This window comes from Muscardinus avellanarius (genome assembly GCF_963383645.1).
Source record: "Muscardinus avellanarius genome assembly, chromosome: 11".
In the NCBI taxonomy this organism is placed as follows: domain Eukaryota; kingdom Metazoa; phylum Chordata; class Mammalia; order Rodentia; family Gliridae; genus Muscardinus; species Muscardinus avellanarius.
The window spans coordinates 71,549,648-71,571,797 of NC_137797.1; the positions used below are offsets into that span (position 1 = coordinate 71,549,648).

The following is a 22,150-nucleotide window of genomic DNA, read 5'->3' on the forward strand; positions in this document are numbered from 1 at the left end:
GAGCTCAGGCCGGCAGTCAGACCCCCGTGCCTTCTTCCTGGCTCCACTGGACTGTGCCAGGGCCGTGGCAGCCAATAAGCACCATCTCTAAGCTGTGGGGGTCCCAGGGCAAGGCCCGGCTCCCTGACCCTGGCGGGGGCTCTCCAGTACTGGTAGCCTCATCTTGGCTCACAGGTTCGGGGGCCACTATACTAGCCCCTTCCTCCAGAGGAGGTGAGGCGGGGGTGCTGGGCTCAGAGCAGAGTTCTCCTGAGCCTGGGGGCTCGGAGTCTGAGGTGGAGGTCCATAACGGAGTGGCCCGAGGCCAAGGAGAGCTCTGAGATGCTGGGGGGCCCCAGGGCCAGGGTGCCATAAGGGGAGGGGGGCCAGGGCGAGGGTGAGGCCAGGTTCCACTCAAGACAGAGCCGGCTGGGGGCTGCAGGCAGTAGGAGGATGCCCCAGTGTCCACACGCAGAGGTTGCAGGAGCCCAGAGGCACTGGCCGTGCAGGGCCCCTCTCCTGAAGCCTGAGGGTATGGGCCCTCCCCGTGGGGCACCAGAACCAGCTGCACAGCCTGGCGAAGTGACTGCAGGCCCTCCCGCATCTGCAGCACCTGCTCTGACAGCTCCATTACCTTCAGGAGAGGGAGGAGTTGAGGCCAGTGATGAGCAACCTCAGGCTCCAGCAGTGCCTGGCCCTCCCTCTCCCAGCCCCACCTGCCTGTCACTCACCGCCTGCCGCAGCTTGTCCAGTGTGTCTGTACTCCTTGCCTCACTGGGCCCAAGAGGGACAGTGAGAAGGCCGCTCTCTGTGGATAGGATGGGGTTACCAGCAGGGCTGGTAAAAGCTTGGGGTCCAGGCCTCGGTCCCCATTAGAACAGTCCTCGTTGAGGTAGTACGTGACTCCAAGAAAAAAACACTTCTGACCTTGCCCAAAGTGCTGGATTTTGTCCAAACTGCCAAGGTCAGGAAAACCTTCCTAGTAGTCCTGGGCCACACTCTCCAGCATGCTCCTTCCCCTCAGAAGTCTTTCTATCTGCCTGTCCCTTGTTCCATCCTTCAGGTAATGGACATTCCCAAGACCCCTTTACTCTGTCCACTTCCCAGGACTGCGTGTCTAGATCCCACTGCAACCCTGGTTCCCTAGTCCGTTATCCTTGGAGTGAGCCAGACACTGTGGTCAGGGTTTTAGTAACATCTTACTTAGCATGCATAACAACCCATTTTATAGACAGGAAGCTGGGGCCGGAGAAGCCAGGTTGACACTGCTAGACAGCTGACAGCAGGGATCTGACCCCAGGGCAGTCGTCACAACCAGCCTCCTCACCCAGTGGTTCACAGGTGAGTGAGGGCAAGAAGGCTGCCAGGCGTCTGCCCCTTGCCAGCTTCTCTAAACACCAGGCCCAGAGGGACAAAGGGGACCACCCCCCTGACATACTCCATCCCTGGGCCCAGTACCTGGTCCAGGGGAGGGGCTGCTGCTACATTCTGGGCCAGACTGGCCCACACGGAAAGAGAACTTGGGCTGGTCAGAGCCACAGCCATCTTCAATGCCATCTACGACCCTGTGGGCCCAACAAATCAATGAGCAAGCAGGACAAGTCAGTTGACAGGCAGCCACTGTGGTGTTACAGGGGATAGGACGCTCCGCTCCACTGTCTCCATTCAGAAGCTACAGCAGCTTGGAGCTAGCCAGGGCGTCCCAAGAGAAAGCTAACACTTGGCTACTTTCTCTAGTAACTTGCATTTGAGCTGGAAAGCCAAGCTTGAACCCTATGAAACAGCAAGAGCTTGGAGCAGGGTGTGCCGCACACTAATAGGTGAGGATAGGGGTCAAGGAAGCTTTCGTGGAGGAGGTAGGCTTGGACCATGCAGGCTGGGCAGAGTTAGATAAAGGATGGGCACTCAGGACGTAGGTGTGCCTGGCTGGAGCCCCTGCCTTATCACTGCCACCGTGCCAGGGGCCCGGGGCACTTGCTCACCTGGGGCTCAGATCCGGAGGTACGTTCCATGTCATGGGGGGCAGCCGAAGTCCCTCTAGGGTCCGTGGGTGGGCAGAGGGGCCAGCCTCAGCTTTCAAAGCCCCTGCCCTGCTTGGCCGTCCCCTGCCACCCAAGCGGGGCCGGGGTGCAGTTCGACGTGGGGAGAGCAGCTTGGCAGCGGAGGATGAGGAGGTGCAGCCAGGGGACAGGAGGGGGCTGGAGGGCTCGTCGGCTGTGGCTGATGAGGCTGCAGGGCCCTGCTCCCCGTCCGTCTCCTTCTCCTCCAGCGTGGACATGAGGGTATTGTCCCCACTCAGGGAGCTGGTGTCCACCTGGGGACAGGGATCACCATGGATAGCAATTGTTGTGTCTCATCCACCTGTCCTACCAAGGCATCATCTTTTTTTTTTTTTTTTTTTTTTTTTTGCGGGTCTGGGGATGGAACCCAGGGGCATTCAACCTCCAAGCTACACCCCTGCCTTTTATTATTATTATTATTATTCTTTATTTTGAAACAGGGTCTCACTAAGTTGCGGAGGGCCTCACTAAGTAGCTGAGGCTGTCTGGGAACCGAGATCCTCCTGTCTCAGCCTCCCGAATGCTGGGATTATAAGTGTGCGCCACCATGCCCGGCTCATCATCTTCTCCAGAACAAATGAGCCTGCTTGCTTGCTTGCTTTCTTGCTTTCTTTCTTCCTTCCTTCCTTTCTTTCTTTCTTTCTTTCTTTTTTTTTTTTTTTTTTTGTGGTACTGGGGTTCCTGGAAACACTTCTACCTCCAGGCTACACTCCCAGATCTATTTTTATATTTTTATTTGGAAACAGGGTCTCTTAAGCCAGCAAGGCTGGATTCGAACCTGCGCAATCCTCCTGTCTACGGCTCCCAAGTGCGGGAATTACAAGCGTGCGCCACCATGCCCGGGTTGAGCCATCTTTCTTAATCAGAATACACAGTGTCTGCCACCCTGCAGAGGAAGACACCCAGCCAGAAGGAGTATCCTGTTTTTCTGCCACCACCATGAAGTTACCAGCATTAGCTGCCCCCCAAAATTCTAGCCAAATATGGACCCACCACCCCTCTCTTCAGTCCCTCAGGCTAATGGAATCATCCAAGAGAATGCATGCAGTACTCAAAATTGGTTTAAGCCGGGCGTGGTGGCGCACACTTGTAATCCCCGCACTTGGGAGGCGGAGACAGAAGGATTACGCAGGTTCAAAGCCAGCCTCACTGGCTTAAGAGACCCTGTTTCCAAATAAAAATATATTTAAAAAATAGGTCTGGGAGTGTAGCCCAGAGAAGGGTTCCATCCCCAGTACCACCAAAGGGGGGGGAAAAAAATTGGTTTAGAACTAGTGACATAACCAAGAAAACTCAAAAGCCCCCAAAACAGTCCTGTTTTGCCACGAAGAAGCCTCCTGCTGAAGAACTCTCCAGACGCAGTCTAGAGGGTTGTTGCCTGCCCTGCCCAGCTCAACCTGACCACCCCTCCACCTGCAACCCACAAGGTTCCTTTGTTATCACTGCACTTGGCCTCCTTCACCCAAGACTGCCCTGGAGCCAGGCTGTCTCAGAGGAGCCAAGAAGGGCTGTGGGGGATGGCTGGCTTGGCTGGGTTGGCTTCTAAAAGACAGCGTGTGGATGTGAAAGGGCAATAAGCATGCAGATCCCCCCCACGTGAAGGCACTCAGTAACCACGCCTCCTCCAACCTCAGCCTCAGTCGGCTTCACCAGGCTCCCTGGCATCTCCTGTCTCTCCATGCGCCCACCCAGCACCCTCACCTCCGCAGTGGCTCCCCCAGCACCCAGGTTGTAGCTGAGCTCCCCTCGGAGGCCACGGCTGAAACGCGGGGCAAATTCAGGGTACAGTGCAAGGCTCTCGTGCAGGCCGGCCAGCTGCAGACACTGCAGGACGCAGTACGTCAGCCCCTTCACATCGGCATTGGCCTTTACCACCTGCTCCCGCTGGGGTAGCTCACAGCCAATCAGATCACCCTTCCCTGGGGAAAGAAGCAGAGGTCAGTGAGCCTTGACCCTCAGCCACTAAGAGAAGGGAGGTGAGCCAGGGCAGAGCTTCCCTCCCGTGCAGAGCCAGGCCTTTCTAGCTGAGACCACCTCTGTGAAGCCTTCAAGCCAGGACAGAGAAGCAGAGGCGAGGGCCCGAGTCTGACCCTAGTGCCTGGCTCCCTGGCACCCCACACAGGCCTGGGTAAAGAGCACTGGGACCCAGGCTCTTAAACACTGTCAGAAGCAAAACCACTGAACTGCAGCAGGAGTGGTGGCACATGCCTGTACTCCCGGTACTTGGGAAGCTGAGAGGGGAGGATTGCAGGTCCAAAGACAGCCTCAACAAGTACTGAGACCCCCATCAACCATGACCCTGTTTCAAAATAAAATAAAAATAGGGCTGGGAAAGCCAGGCGTGATGGTGCACACTTGTAATCCCAGCATTCGGGAAGCTGAGACTAGAGGATCGCAATTTGTGGACAGCCTCAGCTACTTAGGGAGGCCCTTCACAACTCAGTGAGACCCTGTTTCAAAAATAAAAAGACTAGCCGGGGGTGGTGGCGCATGCTTGTAATCCCAGCGCTTGGGAGGCTGAGACAGGAGGATCGCACAGGTTTGAAGCCAGCCTCAGCTACTTAGTGAGGCTCTCAGCAACTTAGTGAGACCCTGTTTCCAAATAAATAAAAAATTAGGGTTGGTGTGTAGCCCGGATTTAGAATGCCTCTGGGTTCCATCCCCAGTACTGCAATAAATAAATAAATAAAATTTTAAAAACTAAAAAATAGGGGCTGGGGGTGGGTAGCTTGGAGGTAGAATGTCTTCGGGTTCCATCCCCAGTACCGCTGGGAGAAAAAAACAGAGCTGGGAGTTTAACATGGAGGTAGAGTGCTCCTGGTTCAATCCGCAGTACCACACACACACAGCAAAAACCACTGGGCTGAAACCTTAGGATCTTAGCTCTGAGAGGTTGGACAGTCATCAGTTTTAGTGGTTGTCAATTAGAATTCCTGAGAAAGTTAAACTTGATCAGACTTTCAGGCCTCATCCCTACCTTTAGTGTCATAGCTACCTCAATCTGTTTTGTTTTGTTTTTTTAAGCCCCACGGGTGACTGAGGTGCAACAGGTCTAGAGTGACTCAGGTCTAGGAACCAGCCTGGAAGCCGCAGTCTAGTGCCCCAGGTGGCACCGTGAAATGTGGGGCAGCTGAGTTCCTTATCTTCCTAGCCCTGGCTGCCTTTCCTACACAAGAGATACTGCATCTGCCTGAGCTTTGGGGTTTTCTTGATCTCACCAGAAGGCATTCATGGAGGGTTTTCCCATCACCAAGTTGAGACTGCCACCTGGCTGACAGTGACTGTAATATGGCAGCCCAATCTCAATGATGTTGAGTGGGAAAGGGGGGAGGGGGAATGTGTGTCTTAGAATAAATGAAACAGGAGCCGGGTGTGGTGGCGCACGCTTGTAATCCCAGCATTCAGGAGGCTGAGACCCAAGGATCGTGGTTCGCGGACAGCCTCAGCTACTTAGGCCCTCTGCAACTCAGTGAGACCCGGTTTCAAAATAAAGAATAAAAAATAGGGCAGGGGTTGTAGCTCAGAGGTTGAATGCCCCTAGGTTCCATCCCCAGACCCGAAAAAAAAAAAAAAAAGAATAAATGAAACAGGGCTGGGAGCAGCATTGCATGCCTGTAACTGAAGCTACCCTGGAGGCTGAAGCAGGAGGATCACAAGCTCAAGGGCGGCCTGAACTTGCAATTTAGCAAGACTCTTTTTCAAAATAAAATTTGTAGATAAGGCTGGGGATATAGCTAAATGGTAGACAACCCCTGGAATTCAATCCCAAATACAACAAAAAAGAAAGAAGGAAAGGAAGGAAGGAGGAAAGAAAGAAAGAAAGAAAGAAAGAAAGAGAGAAAGAAAGAAAGAAAGAAAGGCTGGGCATGATGGCACACTCCTGTAATTCCAGTACTTGGGAGGCTGAGACAGAGGAGCACAAGCTTTAACAAGTATAGAGAATCTCAGTAACCTAGCAAGACACTGTTTTCAAATAAGAAATAAAATCAAAGCCAGGCATGGTGTGCACACTTGTAATCCCAGTACTTTTTAGTTTTTTTGTGGTGCTGGATGAAATCTAGGGGCCTTCTACCTACAGGCTACACTCCCAGACCTTTTTTAAAATATATTTTATTTGGAAACAGGGTCTCGCTAAGTTGCTGAGAGCCTAAGTAAATAGCTGAGGCTGGCTTTGAACCTGCACCATCCTCCTGTCTCAGCCTCACAAACACTGGGATTACGAGCACGTGCCACCACACCCAGCTGTAATCCCAGTACTTGAGAGGCTGAGACAGGAGGATCGCAGGTTCGAGGGCAACCTCAGGTACTTATGAGGCCTCTGCAACTTAGTGAGACCTTATTTCAAAATAAGGAATAAAAACATAAGGCTGGAGGTGTAGCCTGGAGGTAGAATGCCCTGGGTTTAATCCCTAGTACCTAAAACAAAAACAAAACAATAAAAAATAGGGCTAGGGTGTAGTTATTAGGTAGAAGGCCTGTTGTCAATCCTTAGTACTGCAAATAAATAAATAATAAATGCCCATCATGGTGGCACAATCTTGTAATCCCAGCACTTGGGAGGCTGAGACAGGAGGATCGCACAGGTTCGAAGCCAGCCTCACTACTTAGTGAGACCTTGTTTCCAAATAAAGTATAAAATAGGTCTGGGAGTGTAGCCAGGAGGTAGAAAAGCCCCTGGGTTCCACCCCCAATATCACTAAATAAATAAATAGACTATTTATCAATAAATAACAGTCTATTTAACAGTCTATCAATAAATAAATAGACTGGAGAAGGAAGGTAGGCAGGCCTATATCCTTAAGGATGAATGGCTGCCAGCAGCACATAGAGCTTAGAGGTCTCTAAATGTTTATAGACTTTTGCTCAAACATAAGTGCAAAATGCAACTCCACTAAAATGTATCTTCTTGGTTTCAGGCCATCCTTCTGGTTCATTTTCAGAGCTATGTGGATTTCAACAAGATCCTCCAAGGAATAACCTCTTGCTCAGCTCTCTCTCTGACTTGTATCATCTGAAATAGGATAATGTATGTTTTTTGCCCTCCTCATCCAAGATGTGACATGTGAGGAACAGGACAGGACTAAAGACGGGGGTAGAGGGACTGAGACTACCCCCAGGTTGGCACCTCAGCCAGAGCCTCCAGGTTCAGCTCATCCATAAGGCTTCACAGTGCTTAGCTGAAGTCAATTCACCATCAGACCACGTGGGGTAGGATCAGCCCTGGTGAAGGCGAGGCTGCTCACTCCCAGGCGCTGCAGGGTGCTCAGCGAAGGAAGCAAGTGGGGAGATGTGGTAAAGGCCAAGCAGAAAAGCAGCGTGACAGGGTCGTCAACCAGGCATTTACTGGGCGTCCAGAACCTGCAGTCACTGGGGAAATGGTTCATGCAGAACATGGGGCCCAGGACAGGATGAATCAAAGGTGGCCAAAGTTCTGGTGCTGGGGATGTTCTAGAGGCAAAGGCCTGGGCCAGTCTGGGCCATTCTCCCAGCTCCATCTGAACAGTGAACACTGGCTGTGGCTATTCTGACACTTGGCTTTTGACACAGGAAAGAAGCTACTCTGAGAGGCCTTGCACCAGCTCCCAGCCACCCTGCTTTCTTGACTCAAAACTGAATCACATCTGTCTATAATCCACAAGACAGTCCTGCCCTGGATTGACTGGTCTGCAATCGTCAATATCTGACTTTCTAATCTCTCCAGGTCTCTATAATTTCTTAAGGATGGACAGCCACACTTAAGTGGCATAATGTTTTTTTAGGTGGGATCTTGCTAGAATTCCTGGGCTCAAGCCATCCTCTTGTCTCAGCCCCCCAAGTAGTTAGGACCGCGTGCACATGCCACCATGACTGCCATAAATTGCTTGTAGGCCCAGAAGCTAGACTCGTGAAAGATGGACAACAAGGGTGTCAACAGCCCGACAGCCTGCCACCTCTCTCAGGCTCCAAGACCCCTGGTGGCATGTCTTCCTTAAGGGAGCGAGGGCAGACACCCAGGAGCTACGGAGGCAGCTGGTGACACAGCACCCCACCTTCCTGGTTCTTTTCTGAGCACCTAGTCTTCATCATGGATCGCCAAGTAATGAGAAACCTTAGCCCTTCCAGGCGTCAGCTGTCCCCAGGTGAGGGTTTAGCTGTGGTCAGCCATGGCCAGGTTAGTACCTCCCTGGCATCCCATATGAGTCCCTCAGTTGCTCAAGCAGGTTCCACTGTTTCTTGCTCTCTCAGGTCACCACTAGCAGCCTCTCACAGCCACAGAGCGAGGCTCCCCTTTAGTGGCTTTCCATGGATGTGGCCCTGTCTTCATGTTTCAATGTGCTTTCCCAAAGCCGAGGAGCCCATCCAGCCATGATTCCTCCCACAATGCCTGGGGCCACCAGGTAATCATAAGACTTAATTTTTTTATTTTTATTTGTGTGTGTGTGTGTGTGTGTGTGTGTGTGTGTGTGTGTGTGTGTGTGATACTGGCGGGTGAAACCCAGGGGCTTTTTCTACCTCTGGGCTATACTCCCAGACCTATTTTATACTTTATTTGGAAACAGGGTCTCACTAAGTTGCTGAGAGCCTCACTAAGTAAGCTGAACTGGCTTCGAACCTGGGAGATCCTCCTGTCTCAGCCTGGCCCCCTGCCCTATTTTTTATTCTTTATTTTGAAACGGTCTCACTAAGTTGCAGAGAGCCTCACTAAGTAGCTGAGGCTGTCCGCAAACAGTGATCCTACAGTCTCAGCCTCCCAAATGCTGGGATTACAAGCATGCACCACCACGCCTGGCTCCAGCTTTATTTTTAATCTTTATTTCAAAACAGAGTCTCACTAAGTTGTGGAGGGCCTCAATAAGTAGCTGAGGCTGGCCGTGGACCTGGATTCTCTTGTCTCAGCCTCCCAAATGCTGGGATTACAAGTGTGTGCCACCACACCCTGACCTGTTTCAACATTTAAAAAAATATAATAAAATAAAAAGGGATCGTGGTGTATAATCATAACAAGAAAAAATAAAGAAAAGAAAAAGACTAGCCTTCCTGGGAATACCTGTGAAATCATGACCTCCTCCTATATTGCCACCTTGCAGTGACTGGGGTCTTTTCTGAGCTTTGCCCAGGACTCCCGCTACTTCTGACTCCATCCTGGCTGCTCCCCTCAACCCCATGGCTTCATGTGTACCCCCTCTCTGGGCGTTCTGCAGGCCAGGGCCATGGCATCCCCCCATGCGCATGCACATGCCCTCTCACACAAACCCACACACACAAACCTAGGATGGCGAGCACAGTGCCGCCCTTGAGCACCTCCATAGAGCCGGAGCAGACAAAGTAGAGGGCCTGGAGAGCATCGCCTTGGTGGATGAGGTACTCGCCGGGCGTGCAGAAGGCAGGTCGCAGGGCCAGGGACAGCGCCCGCAGGCAGCCTCGGCTGGCCGCCTCAAACAGCGGCAGCTGCAGGACCTCCTTGTGCAGGTGCATGGCAATGTCTGCACGAAGTTCATCCGGGAGGCTCTGCAGCAGCTGCAGGTAAACAGGTGGGAAGGATGGGGTGGCAGGAAGCAGAACCCACCAGCCTGCCCCTCTCCATCCTCACGGCCCTCAGGAGCAAAGGGAGGGATGGGATGAGGCTCGAAGCCCTCCACATAACATCAGGCTCCACACAGGGACAGTCAGGGAAGGGGCTGGCTTTGCTGCTCTCCATCACTTCAGCCCGCCCCCGCCCCAGCAGTCCCTTTCCTCCTTCAGGCCTCGGCTTAGACACAGTGAGCACAGAGCCCCCAGACCTAACTGGGATAAGAGGAGCCTCCAAGCCTCTTGGCTGCCCTTTGTTCCATGTTGCTGTCCCTGAGAGAAAGCAGAAGCAGGGAGGCCAAAGTTCTGTCCCCTACGCCACCCCCATTCCATTCACATAGGCCAAGTGCAAATCCCTCAAGGGGCAGAGGCTGGAAGGGCCAGCCCAGAGCCCCGCCACACCTCAGTGGTGTCGATGCCATTGTTCACAGCCCAGGTGGCCTGGAAGTACTCGAGCATGCGCTGCTTGAGGGGCTTGGGGATACGGTGGATGCGGATGTAGTCACGCAGGTCTCGAGTGCGGCTGTGGTACAGAAAGCGGCGGGCGTACATGCGCTGGATGATGGCCGTCACGTTCCCAAACACCACCGCGTGCATCAGGGCTGGGGGAGGTGTGAGGGGGGTCACCACAGGCACACATCTGTGCTCTGCCCCTCCCCACCCTACCCGAGGCATGTGGGGGCCCTGTGTCAGCGTCCCTCCCAGCCCTGTGTCCTCTCAACCACCTAAGGCAGACCACCCCTGGGCAGGTGGGGAGGGAGGGAGCCCCTGGGGCCAGAAGTCTGGGAGAGAGCCCAGGGAGCCTTAGGCCGGGCCTCACCGCCAATAAGCATGGTGCAGATGGAGAAAATCTTCTCGGTGTCCGTGTTGGCAGACACATTGCCAAAGCCTACGCTGGTGAGGCTGCTGAGTGCGAAGTAGAGGGAGGTGATATAGGCACTGCGCAGCGACGGGCCACCCAGTAGCTCCAGCCCCGTCCCGTTGGCCTGGCCGCTGCTGGTACAGTTGTCGCTCTGGCCAGAGCTGTTCCCTCCAGCTGGGCTCCGGCCCACCAGGTAGTAGGGAGTCTCCAGTCGCCGGGCCAGCTCCTGCAGCCAGCCTGGGGAGGGGCAACAGGAGGGCCTGAGCAGACAGGACGACTCAGCTGCTCTAGGGTGCAGGGGCATGGCCCCCACCAAGGGACGGTATGTAAAGGCAGCCAGTCCCCATAGCTTACTACCTTCCCCCTTTCTCTGCCAGCCCAGCCCTCCCTTTCAACTCTCAGCAAGATGAGCACAGGAGGAGGTTGCCACATCCCCAGCTGGCTCCCACTGGGGTGGAGCAAGGAGAATCCAGCCCTCTTTCCCGTGGCTGGCGCTAATCTCTGGGAGTGGGACCAGATGGAAGGGCAAAGAGACTGGGGGCTCACTGCATCAGCCATAGCCTAGCACCCAATTCTGGATGACTGAGGCCACCTCCTTTTGACTCTTCTTGCTCCAGAAAGCCCCCCTCAGGTCCCATTCAGCTTCACCCCCACAACCACACAAATCACACACCTCACAGAGGCACTCTCAGGTACACCCGTGTGGATGTGCGCATACTGCTGAGGCTGTACACATGCCCCACACGGTCCAGAGGACGAGGACATGCATGTGAGTACCTTAGACACCTGGACACTCACACTGAAAAGGCCCGTGCATGCTTGGGGGAGACAGAGGCGCACAGGTGCTCACACACAGTCACAGGTGAACGCACTCCGAGGCCACAGCAGGCAGGCACCTGTGACTCGCACTTGAACATGCACATTTGAATGTGGACACACAGACGTGGACAGACCGGGCCCTTAGGTGGAGGCTGACTTTGCCCTATCTCTCTTAACCCCACTTCTTGGCCCAGCCTTGGCAGGGAGAAGAGCTATGTACTGGGGTCTCTCATGAGCCTATGGCTGCCAGAAGTCACTGAACTTGCTAAGGAAGGGGGTGGGGTGGGGTGGTGAAACCTCTGGGATGCTGGATGGGCCAGGGGAAGAAAAGGGTGAGGACAGACTGACAGGTGGAGAATGGGGCAAAGGGCAAGGTCACAGAATGCAGCGGGACCCAGATCTCCACACATGCTGCCCTAGGTCAGCACACAGACCCTGTGCCACACTCCCCCTGACACCTCAACCCCCACGCCCCTCCTGTCAGACCTTCCTGTGGGCTCCAGTCAGAGAGCAGATATCCCTGGCAGGGCAGGAGCTACAGACTAGACGGGCCTCATTGAGGAGGGGGGTCAAGTCTAAGTGCTATGGGTGGGCTTCCCAAAAGAAGGGATATATGTGCTTGGTCTCAAAGGATAGGAGGGGTTTGGTTTGGTTTTGGCACTGAGGACTGAACCCAGGGGAATTCTACCTCTGAACTATACTCTGAGCCCTTTTTTATTTTTAAACAAGGTTTTGCTAAATTGCTGAGTGTCTTGCTAAAATCCTGAAGCTGGCCTTGAACCTGTGATCCTCCTGTCTCAGCCTCCAAAGTACTGGAATTACAGGAGTGTGCTACCATGCCCAGCATGATGGGAGGATTTTGACACAAAGATACTGAGAGGGAGCCGGGCGTGGTGGCGCACGCTTGTAATCCCAGCATTCAGGAGGCTGAGACCAGAGAATCTCGGTTCGAGGACAGCCTCAGCTACTTAGTGAAGCCCTCTGCAACTCAGTGAGACCCTGTTTCAAAATAAAGAATAAAAAACAGGGCAGGGGGTGTAACCCGGAGGATGAATGCCCCTGGGTTCCATCCCCAGACCCGCAAAAAAAGATACTAAAAGGGAGTCATTCCTGTAGAAGGAAAGGACATGAGCCAAACCTGGACATGGAGTAGTTAGACTCTCAGCAGCCCAGTGAGACCCTGTTTCAAAAACAAAGCATAAAAAGAGCTGGGAGTAGAGCTTGGAGGTAGAATGCCTCTAGGTTCAATCACCAGTACCACACACAAAAAATGACAATCAAGTAGCTCAGTTTGCTTAGAATGTGGGGCAATGGTGAGGGAACCAAGTTTCTAGACTAAGGGTTTTCCTGCCCCAAGGAGTTCAGCCTGCTAACAGCACAATACCACGGTGTGCTGTGAGGGTGCGATGGAGGATGCGGAACTCTTCAGATCGTGTTCAGCGGGGCCTGAGCGTGAACCCCGATGTCCACGGGGGTTGGGTGGCAAGAAGCAGCAAAGCAGGGGTGAGGGTGACAAGAGGTGGCTTCTCTCAGTCGTGGGCACGGGGCGCCAGCAGCCCTGGAGCTGGTGCGGGAATGGTGCACCAAGAGGCTCAGGCCATCCATGCTGCTGTAGGGGTGGGTGGTTTGCACACTGAGAAATGCCCCAAGTTAGTGCCCACAATTTTTGTTTTTGTTTTTGATTTTTGGACTGGGGATTGAATCCAGAGGCATTCTATGTCTAAGCTATACCGCAGCCCCATTTTATTTCTTATTTGGAAGCAGGGTCTTACAAAGTTGCTGAGGGGCCTCGCTAAGTTGCGGAGGCTGGCTTAGAAACTTCTGCAATCCTCCTGTCTCAGTCTCCCAAGTACTAGGATTTTTTTTGTTTGTTTGTTTTTTTTTTGGTGGTACTGGGGTTCCTGGAAGCCCTTCTACCTCCGGGCTACACTCCCAAACCTATTTTTTTTTTTTTTTTGAAACAGGGTCTCTTAAGCCAGTGCTGGCTTCGAACCTGCGCGATCCTCCTGTCTCCACCTCCCAAGTGCAGGGATTACAAACGTGCTCCACCATGCCCGGCTCCTCTAGCCCTTTTTATTTATTTATTTATTTTCGGGTCTAGGGATAGAATCCAGGGGCATTCAACCTCCAAGCTACACCCTGCCCTATTTTTTTTTTTAAACAGGGTCTCACTAAGTTGCAAGGGCCTCACTAAGTGACTGAGGCTGTCCACGAACTGCAATCCTTCGTCTCAGCCCCCCAAATGCTGGGATTACAAACCACCACGCCCAGCTAGTCCTTTTTAAATTTTGCCAGATGTGATGGTGCACAGGTACACACCTATAATCCCAGTACTTGGGAGGCTGAGACAGAAGTTCATGGCCAGCCTCAACAACTTAGTAAGGCCCTCTACAACTTAGTGGGACCCTGTTTAAAAAATAAAGAATAAAGCCAGGCGTGGTGATGCATGCTTGTAATCCTAGTACTTTGGAGGCTGAAACAGGAGGATTGCAGGTTCAAAGTCAGCCTTGGTGATAGAGGGAGGCTCTCAGAAACCTAGTGAGACCCTTTTTCCAAATAAAAAAATAAAAAGTATTGAGGGCATAGCTTGGAAGTAGAATGCCTCTAGATTCAAAGAGGAATTTGGTACTGGTTCCCCAGTATAAAAAAAAAAATAGGGCTGGGGGGAGCCAGGCATGGTGGTGCACGCTTGTAATCCCAGCATTTGGCAGGCTGAGACAGGAGGATCGTGGTTCGCAGACATCCTCAGCTAGTACTTAGTGAGGCCCTTTGCAACTCAGTGAGAGTCTATTTCAAAATAAAGAATAAAAAATAGGACTGGGGGCATAGCTCAGAGGTAGAATGCCCCTGGGTTCCATTCTCAGGACTGTAAAACAAATAAGATAAATGAATAAGGCTGTGGGGAGAATGTCCCTGGGTTCAATTCCAAGTAGAAAGAAAGAAAGAAAGAAAGAAAGAAAGAAAGAAAGAAAGAAAGAAAGAAAGAAAGAAAATAGGTTTGGGGCTATAGCCCAGAGGTATAAGGCCCCTGAGTTTCAACCCCCAGTACCACCAAAACAAAACAAAACCAAAAACAAATAACTGATTAATTTCGTATTTGGAAACAGTTGCTTAGGGCCTCGGTCTCACTAAATTGCTGAGGCTGGTCTCAAACCTGAGACCTCTCTGGTCTCAGTCTCCCAAGTACTAGGATTATTTTTTATTTTGAAACAAGGTCTCACTAAGTTACCATGCACTAGCCTTGACCATGCCACCCTCCTGTCTCTGCCTCCCAAGTATTTGGATTAAAAGTGTGCGACATGGCCAGGCGTGGTGGCACATGCTCGTAATCCCCATGCTTGGGAGGTGGAGACGGGAGGATCACGCTCTTTCGAAGCCAGTTGCACTGGCTTAAGAGACCCTGTTTCCAAATAAAAATATAAAAAATAGGTCTGGGAGTGTAGCCCGGAGGTAGAAGGGTTTCCAGGAACCCCAGTACCACCACCAAAAAAAAAAAAAAAAAAGTGTGCGACACTGTGCCTAACCCAAAGATATTCTTGATATCAGATAACAATCTCTGTGGGGGGTTGGAACACAGGAGCCCTTGGCCTGAAGACCAAGGGTGTCTGGGGCCTGCTGTGCAGGGGATAGGGAAAACCTGGGGACTGTGTCTTGGGCCACTTTGTGGGGATGGAGACAGGGTTAGGGCATTTGCTGACCCCAGGGCAGGCTCCACCACAGACTCTGTCTGGGACAGGTGCTAAGCAGCTCTCACTGCCGACTGTCCCGGTTTCCACATGCTCAGCAACTGAAGCACTTGGGGGAATAGACAAATGGACCCTCTGGGCACACACCATCTCCCCAGCACTTGGCAAGGTGGAGAGGATCTGCAGGAACCTCATCATCCCGGGGAACTGATCAGAGCAGGTGTCTAAGATTGACCTAGAAGCCTGGTGACCCCACCAAGTAGCAGACACACACGAGAGGCTGCCTGGGCAGCTGGAAGTGGATTCTCAGTTACTGTGAAGCTGACAGAGTTAAGGAGGGTGTGGGAGGAAGAAGACATGCTTTGTTTGGGACCTGGGGAGCATCAAGAATTAGGAATGGCCAGGCACAGTGGCGCACACCTGTAATGTAAGACATTGGTGGAAGAGGGAGAGGTAGGACACTTTTCAACATATGTTCTTTTGTGTCTTTTGAATATGCAAGCCTACGATTATGTTAGCCATTCAAAAAATATTTTTAAGTGAACTGAGGCTTGGAGCTGCACCTATAAGGCCCTGTCCTTCTTCCTTTTCATATAAAAGTTGGGAGAGGGGTAGCAAGAATTCTAGAGAAAGGTGGTTGAGCTGGGCATGGTGGCGCACGCTTGTAATCCCAGCATTTGGGAGGCTGAGACAGGAGGATCACAGGTTTGCGGCCAGCCTCAGCCACTTAGTGAGGCCCTCTGCATCTTAGTGAGACCTTGTTTCAAAATAAAGAATAAAAAATAGAACTGGGGGTGTAGCTAGGAAGTAGACTGCTCCTGTGTTCAATCCCCCCTCCCCAAAAAAGAATGAAATGGCTAGAACAATCAAGGGAAAGGGTGATATACATGTAGTGGTGTCAGTGGGATGGCCAAGCGAGGAGGGATGTGAGGTAAGCCTGTCTAGCGTTCACAGAGCTCAGAAGGGCTGAGAAAGAGGGGACCCAGCCCGGGCACCACCTCACATGGCAAGAGGAGTGTGACTGGCTGGGCTAGGTGCTGTAGGGCCTTCACAGGAGATGAGAGTTTGGCCCCAGAAGGTCACTGCAACCTTCCAGGCAACGTTCTGGGTGGGAGGTGGGGGCGGAAGCCCTCCCGGAAGGAGTGAAGACTGAGTGGGTGGTGAGCAGAGGGAGGAGCCGTGGCAGTGGAGGTGAAAGGAAGGACGGCAGAGATGCTGGGGACACAGAAAAGATGTTTTGGGGCTCAGAGAGAACACAGAGAGGGGCGGGCTGCAGGGGACAAGAGAGGGCAAGGGCCTGGGGATCCAAGGAGACGGGGATAAGCTTCAGAGAGGAAGATGTAAGGACACAGCTCCCTGCCTAACCTTCCCGGCTTAAGAAATGTGACAAAGGTTTGGCCACCAGGAGGCTACATGAGTGACAGACGCCAGGTTGTCTCCACAAGGGCCATCTGCTAGAGAGCTGGTCCGCCGTGTGGGGGCCAGCACACACACCTCACACCCTTGCTGAGAGCACACACGAGGACAAGCACACATCTCCGGACCTGCACACATCTCCGACACCTGCCATCGCTCCTCTGGCATGCATCCCCACCCCAGCCTCCAGTACCGATCTCAGGCAGCTCCGATTCACTGCTCTCGATCTCCCGCTGGCCAATGTAGAACCAGACGCAGGCCACCCAGTGGGCGAGCAGGGCAAACACAGCCATGAGCAGAGTCAGCACCACGGCGCTGTACTGTGAGTAGCGGTCCAGCCTTGGCAGCAGGCGCAGCAGGCGCAGCAGCCGCACCGTCTTCAGCAGGTGGGCCCCGACGTACTGAGGTGGGGAACGGAGGTCATTTCAGGCCTGCTCCGATGACAGCAGCCCAAAGCCCAACCACCCAGCCCTGCCACACTGACCACGTTGACCTTGAAGGCGTGTAGCAGGTCAAAGGGCAGCGCCGCAATGACATCCAGCAGGAACCAGGTGGTGACGTAGTGGAGGCAAATGGACTTTGGGGCAAACACCACCTGGCCCGACTTGGACACGAATGTGGTGCGGAAATTCAGTACAATGTCTGCAGGGAATCAGTGGCAGTCAGCATGGGGTGGGAATCTACTTTATCACTGCCGAGCACCAGCTCAGTTCTTGACACCATCCTAGGCCCTCTACATACACCCCCGATCTTGCTGTCAAAGTAACTCTAGCAGGCTTACATTATTCTGCTTCTTGTTTGTTTTTTTGTTTTGTGGTACTGGGGATGGAACCCAGGGGCCTTCTTCATCTGGGCTAAACCCTTAGCCCTATTTTATTTTGTATTTGGAAACAGAGTCTCACTAAGTTGCTGAGGCTGATTTCAAACCTGCCATCCTCCTGTCTCAGCCTCTGGAGCACTGGGATCACAGGCACGCACCACTACACTCAGCTTATGCCTCTTTTATGGGGGGAACAAACTGAAGCTGGGAGAGGCTGTAACTGGCTTAGGGTCCTATAACACATTAGAAGTAGAGACACATTTGGAATCTAGATCTGATTATAGAGCTCATGGATCACAAACAGGGGAAGTAAGGGGAGCACTGGTGGAGCACTGAAAGCCATGAAGATGACCCCCATCAAAGCCCCACGGCGCCCAGCACGGGGCGGAAGGTGCAGAGCACACATACCAAGGATGAAGAGGACCTCCACGGCCAGGTCACAGACACTGGGCGGGCCACGGGCAGCACTAGGTTCCCGGGCTGTGCTCACACACACGCTGTAGGGCACGGTGACAGCCACGTACAGTGTGGCAAGCAAGATGAAGCCATCCCAGGTGGCTCTCAGCGCCCCACAGTGCAGCAGGATGAAGGGTGACTTCCGGATGGCAGCAACTTTGTACTCCGGCAAGTTTGGCTTCTCCCCAAACACCCCCTGAGCGAGGCAGGGAGGAAAGGAAATTGGCACAGAGTGAGTATGGATAGTGTCTGGGATGGGCGTTCAAGCCTTTTCTCTCCCTGCACTCTCACAGCTACCTCTGGTGAGAGCATTAGAGCCCCCATTTTATAGATCAGAAAACAGGTTCAGGGAAATCAAATGACTTAACCAAGGTCACACAGATGTTTATGGGAGAGGCCAGGGTGAAACCAAAGTCCATCTGATGTCAAAGCTAAGACTTTCTTCTATAACTTTAATAGATTAGACATGAGACATTCCCCCCCTTAATCTCAACCGCTGAAGTGCTGATAGGGCCCCGGCTCCCCTGGACATTTTCTCTGTGGTGGAATCTGTTCCCTTCCTTCCGCTCCTCTATCTGCCTCCCAAACCCAAAACACACCCAGAGTGCTCAATCCACCTTATTGAGCTTGTGCTTGCCCTTGGGCTGCTTTTGCAAGTGCCCAGACAGGTGGTAGAGTACAGCTCTGCTCCGCCGCCGGTTGGCATTAAATCCTTTGGATCCTGACCGGCCATATCGGCGCCGGCCACCACCTATAAAAGAAGAGGAGCCCATGAAGATAATGGGCACGTGCCCTGATATAGGGTCTTGGGTGGCCATGAACTGGTCTGGCTCATTGGTATTTTTTGTCTGTCCAGAGTTGGGGGATTAGGCATTCTTCACTTCCTGGGACCACTTTCAACCCCAGCAATGAGCAGTCCTAGGGATGCTTACACACATTATTCCCATGGCCTGCTTCCAGGAGGATAAAGTCTGGACCAAGCAAAGCAAAAAAGATTGTCTATAGGGAAAGCCCTGGGAGTGGGAGTTTGAAGAATAGTTACAGGGAAGGGAAGCAGAGCGAACAGGAGGCCCTCAGCAGAGGTATAGGAGCTCAGAGGAGGAAGCCAGGGTCCAGGTGCAGGGTGAAGAATGGTGTAGTGGACAGGCAGATCCACAGCTGGAGGTGGGGGAGCAGGGATGGAGCACACCCCAGCATCACTAGATGTCAAAGAGGCCTCAGTGCAGTGTCTGATGACAGCTCTGTGTCCTGCCCAAAGGCCTGTCCCAGCCCTTGGAGGAATACAAGAGGGAAAAGACCTCAGGAACTTAAAAAAGAGCTTTGGGCCGGGCATGGCGGTGCACGCTTGTAATTCCCGCACTTGGGAGGCTGTGACAGGAGGATCACGGAGGTTCAAAGCCAGCCTCAGCTGGCTTAAGAGACCCTGTTTCCAAATAAAATATAAAATAGGTCTGGGAGTGTAGTCCGGAGGTAGAAGGCCCCTGGGTTCCACCAAAAAAAAAAAAAAAAAAAAAGAGCTTTGGCTGGGGTTCCCTACATAGGTCTGCCATGGGGAAAGGAACCAGGTGGATCTGTGCTCCACCTTACTAACTTATGGGAAAGGGGTGCTTCACAGGAACGAGTAGAATTGTTTGCTTTCAGTTCAGTTTCTCAAAAAAGTTAACTTGGAAACTCCAACTTTGTCTCAATTGGCCTCTTTGGAAAAAAGATTTCTATTCCTGGGCATGCACAGATGTGAGTAGCACAATTCTCTCAGCCAGCCAGAGCAGAACTCAATGGATACAAGCGGGGAGGAGGACCCACAAACCCAGACTGGTGCCAAGGCACTGCCCAGGCCCGAGGTACCCAGTGCTCAGCCACGGAAGCCAAATCAACACCCCAGAGGCACCCACCTCTCTCCTTCCAGCTGTCAGGCCCCCCTCGGTTTTTGGTGTCACTGATGTCCTTGTGGGAGACCAGGAAGAGGGCCACCTCCCCTTTCTCATTCTTTATGGGTATCACATCCAGGAGACACCAGAACGGGAGCCCTGGGCACAAAGACAGATTCAGCCCACCTTCCATTCTTGGCCCTGCCTAAGGCAATGGAGGCCACGGCTCCACTGACATCATGGGCAAGACCTAACAGGAGCAGGCTTCCTGGGGAAGGAGAAGCAGTACTGGTTCTCTTGGGACAGGGCTTGATGGAAGGGGGGCAAGGGAGAGTATGACTGTCAGCCATGCATCCTGCTGAGATGGGGATATTTTTCTTTTGGAGGTAGAAAACCCAAGCTTGGTACTGAGCAGAGGCTAAACTAGGGAAAGGCCCTGGACAAGAGGTGGGGTGGAGAAAGAGGGGGTGGGAGGGTCGATGAGTGCATGGAAACACAGGAGAGGACGAGGGAGAGTAGATGGGGTAGGTGGCTGGGTGGATGAGACTGTGGAGGTGAGGCAAGTGGGCGAGGTAGCTCCTCACCACTCTTCCGGTACAGAATCAATTCGGCTTTGAACTCCTTGTGCTCATCCAGGGCCTTGCGGATCTGTTGGCGGACAAGCTCACTGGTGTCTGGTCCATAGAGGAAGGAGCAGGCACAGCCCCGCTGCATGACCTCAGCCCGGGAGAAGCCCGTAAGGTCACAGAAGCCATCAGAGCAGTAGACCACAGGAAAGAGCCCTGCCACCTGGGCGTTGCCCAGCACGAAGTTACTGTCTGCAAGAGAACACTTCTCAGAGGAGGTATGGGGTGAGGGGGCAAGTGTGTACTGCCCCTGCTTCCCCAAATGCCTATAACCAAAGGGTGAGTTTTGCAAACCCCAGGAATCCTGTGTGTACGCACAGGTGAGAACTGCCTATGAATGGGACTCTGTGTTTCACCTGTATGCCAGTGCCTCTCAAGGGCCCTCTCCTAGAGGCATGTGTTTGAGTCCATTTGCAAATCAGCGGGCTGAGAACGTAGGTTGGTGAATGCAGCCCTGCGGGAACGCTGAACCCTCTGGAGTGTCCAGAGCAGTTTGAGATAAGGGATGTCTGATGGACTGCACCACCTGCCCTAGGCCAGCCTCAGCCCTGCCTCTACTTCTGCCAGTCGCATCCACTAGCTAGGTAACCAGGTTAGCTGTCTGGCTCCTCCCGCTGAGACTCACCTGGACTGGGAAGCAACTCAATCCAGTGTCCATCCCACCCTCTGCCCTCTGTATTTGAGCTCCAGCTGCCTGACCTGGCTCAGGAACTAGTGAATATGATCAAAAATGGGGGTGTAAGAATGGTGGCTAAATACCAGAGCCTGGAGCCAGGCATGTATTGGGGAATGGGGGCCACTGAATCAGCAGGCTGCAAGAGCCAAATACACTGGCAAAGCAGATGGAGAAACCTGGAGGGGGGAGCTCGGTGATGAGCTCCCACCTCCTATCAAGAATGGGAGACTATGGAGAATGCTAGGCAGAGAGCTGGGAAGCCCTATCGCGGATAGGAAGGAAGGAGGAAGGACCTGGTTTTCACGACTTTCCCTGTGCTCAGAGACCCAGAACCCTAGGATCCAGACACTTAGGTCGCCTTCTCCAAATTTCCCCAGTCCTGGTGGGAACTCTCACCAAGCCCATGTTCTTTGGTCTGGATGGACTCCCCAAGGCTCCCCAAGGGTTTAGGCTGTGAGATGAGCTTGGACACATGGTACTCTCCTGAGTCCCGCCTACTCTATCTGCGTTTGCAAATCTCTTTTCTAAATCTGTTTTTTGAGCCCTCCTGGTTGTCGGTGAGCTTGCTCCCCCCCTCACCCCACCAGGCGCGTACAAGGGTAGTTTCTGCAATGCAGGGATGGGATGGGTCAGACTGACTAGGTCTGAATTATCAACTCCAGGGAGAGCAGCTCTGGCCCCACACCTTAGGACACCTTCTAGCCAGTGTTGCCTCGCCAGGAGCGACCCTGAACCCTTTCGGGGTAAACTGCTTCTAGAAGGAGACGATGGTCCCAGCCTCAAGAGGGAGAAGGTGAGAACCCGTGGGCGCCAAGCCGATATTGGGGGTTCAGGGCCGGTGGGATCCTGAGCCGGGGACCATTTTTCCGGGGGCTACAGGGCAAGGGTCTGACTCACGCGTGCCGTCGAAGCGCGTGGCGATGGTGTCCAGGAAGGTGTTCTGTGGCGCCAGGAGCCCCCGCATGGCCGGCATCTTAGGCGGCCACGGCCGCCGACCCCATCCCTCCGGGGCGCGGGGACTCAGCGCCGGGGGAGAGCGCCCGCCCCCGGCCGAGCCCCGCGCCCCCTAGCGCGGCCGTCGAGGCGCGGGGCGCCGCCCGGGCTCGCAGGCCCCTCCAGCCGCCGGCGCGCGGGGGGCCGTCCGCGCCGTCGGGGCCCGGGGCATGGCGCGCCGCCCCCCGCGCCCTCGGACCCCCGGCTCCCGGCCCCGCAGCCGCGCCCTCTGGGCACCTCGCACCCGCCCGGCCGGCGGCGGCTCCCGCTCGGGCTCCGCTGGGCGCCGGGTCCCCGCAGCTCCCTTCGTCTGTCGGGGAGAAGCGGCAGCCTGCCTCCCG

General features: G+C 53.6%; 1 protein-coding gene across 1 annotated transcript; it reads right to left on the reverse strand.

Annotated features, from left to right (window-relative positions):
* Positions 1-16: 16 nt before the first annotated feature.
* On the reverse strand, positions 17-21,789 carry KCNH3 (potassium voltage-gated channel subfamily H member 3; the record flags this gene model as incomplete). The annotated part of the gene is made up of 15 exons (XM_080706284.1): positions 17-613; positions 711-787; positions 1,438-1,544; positions 1,962-2,293; positions 3,741-3,958; positions 9,287-9,536; positions 9,990-10,189; positions 10,408-10,686; positions 16,564-16,771; positions 16,855-17,012; positions 17,599-17,842; positions 18,264-18,397; positions 19,539-19,673; positions 20,099-20,332; positions 21,714-21,789. The coding sequence occupies 15 exons, from the start codon at positions 21,787-21,789 to the stop codon at positions 17-19; spliced, it is 3,249 nt and encodes a 1,082-aa protein (XP_080562410.1).
* Positions 21,790-22,150: the final 361 nt, after the last annotated feature.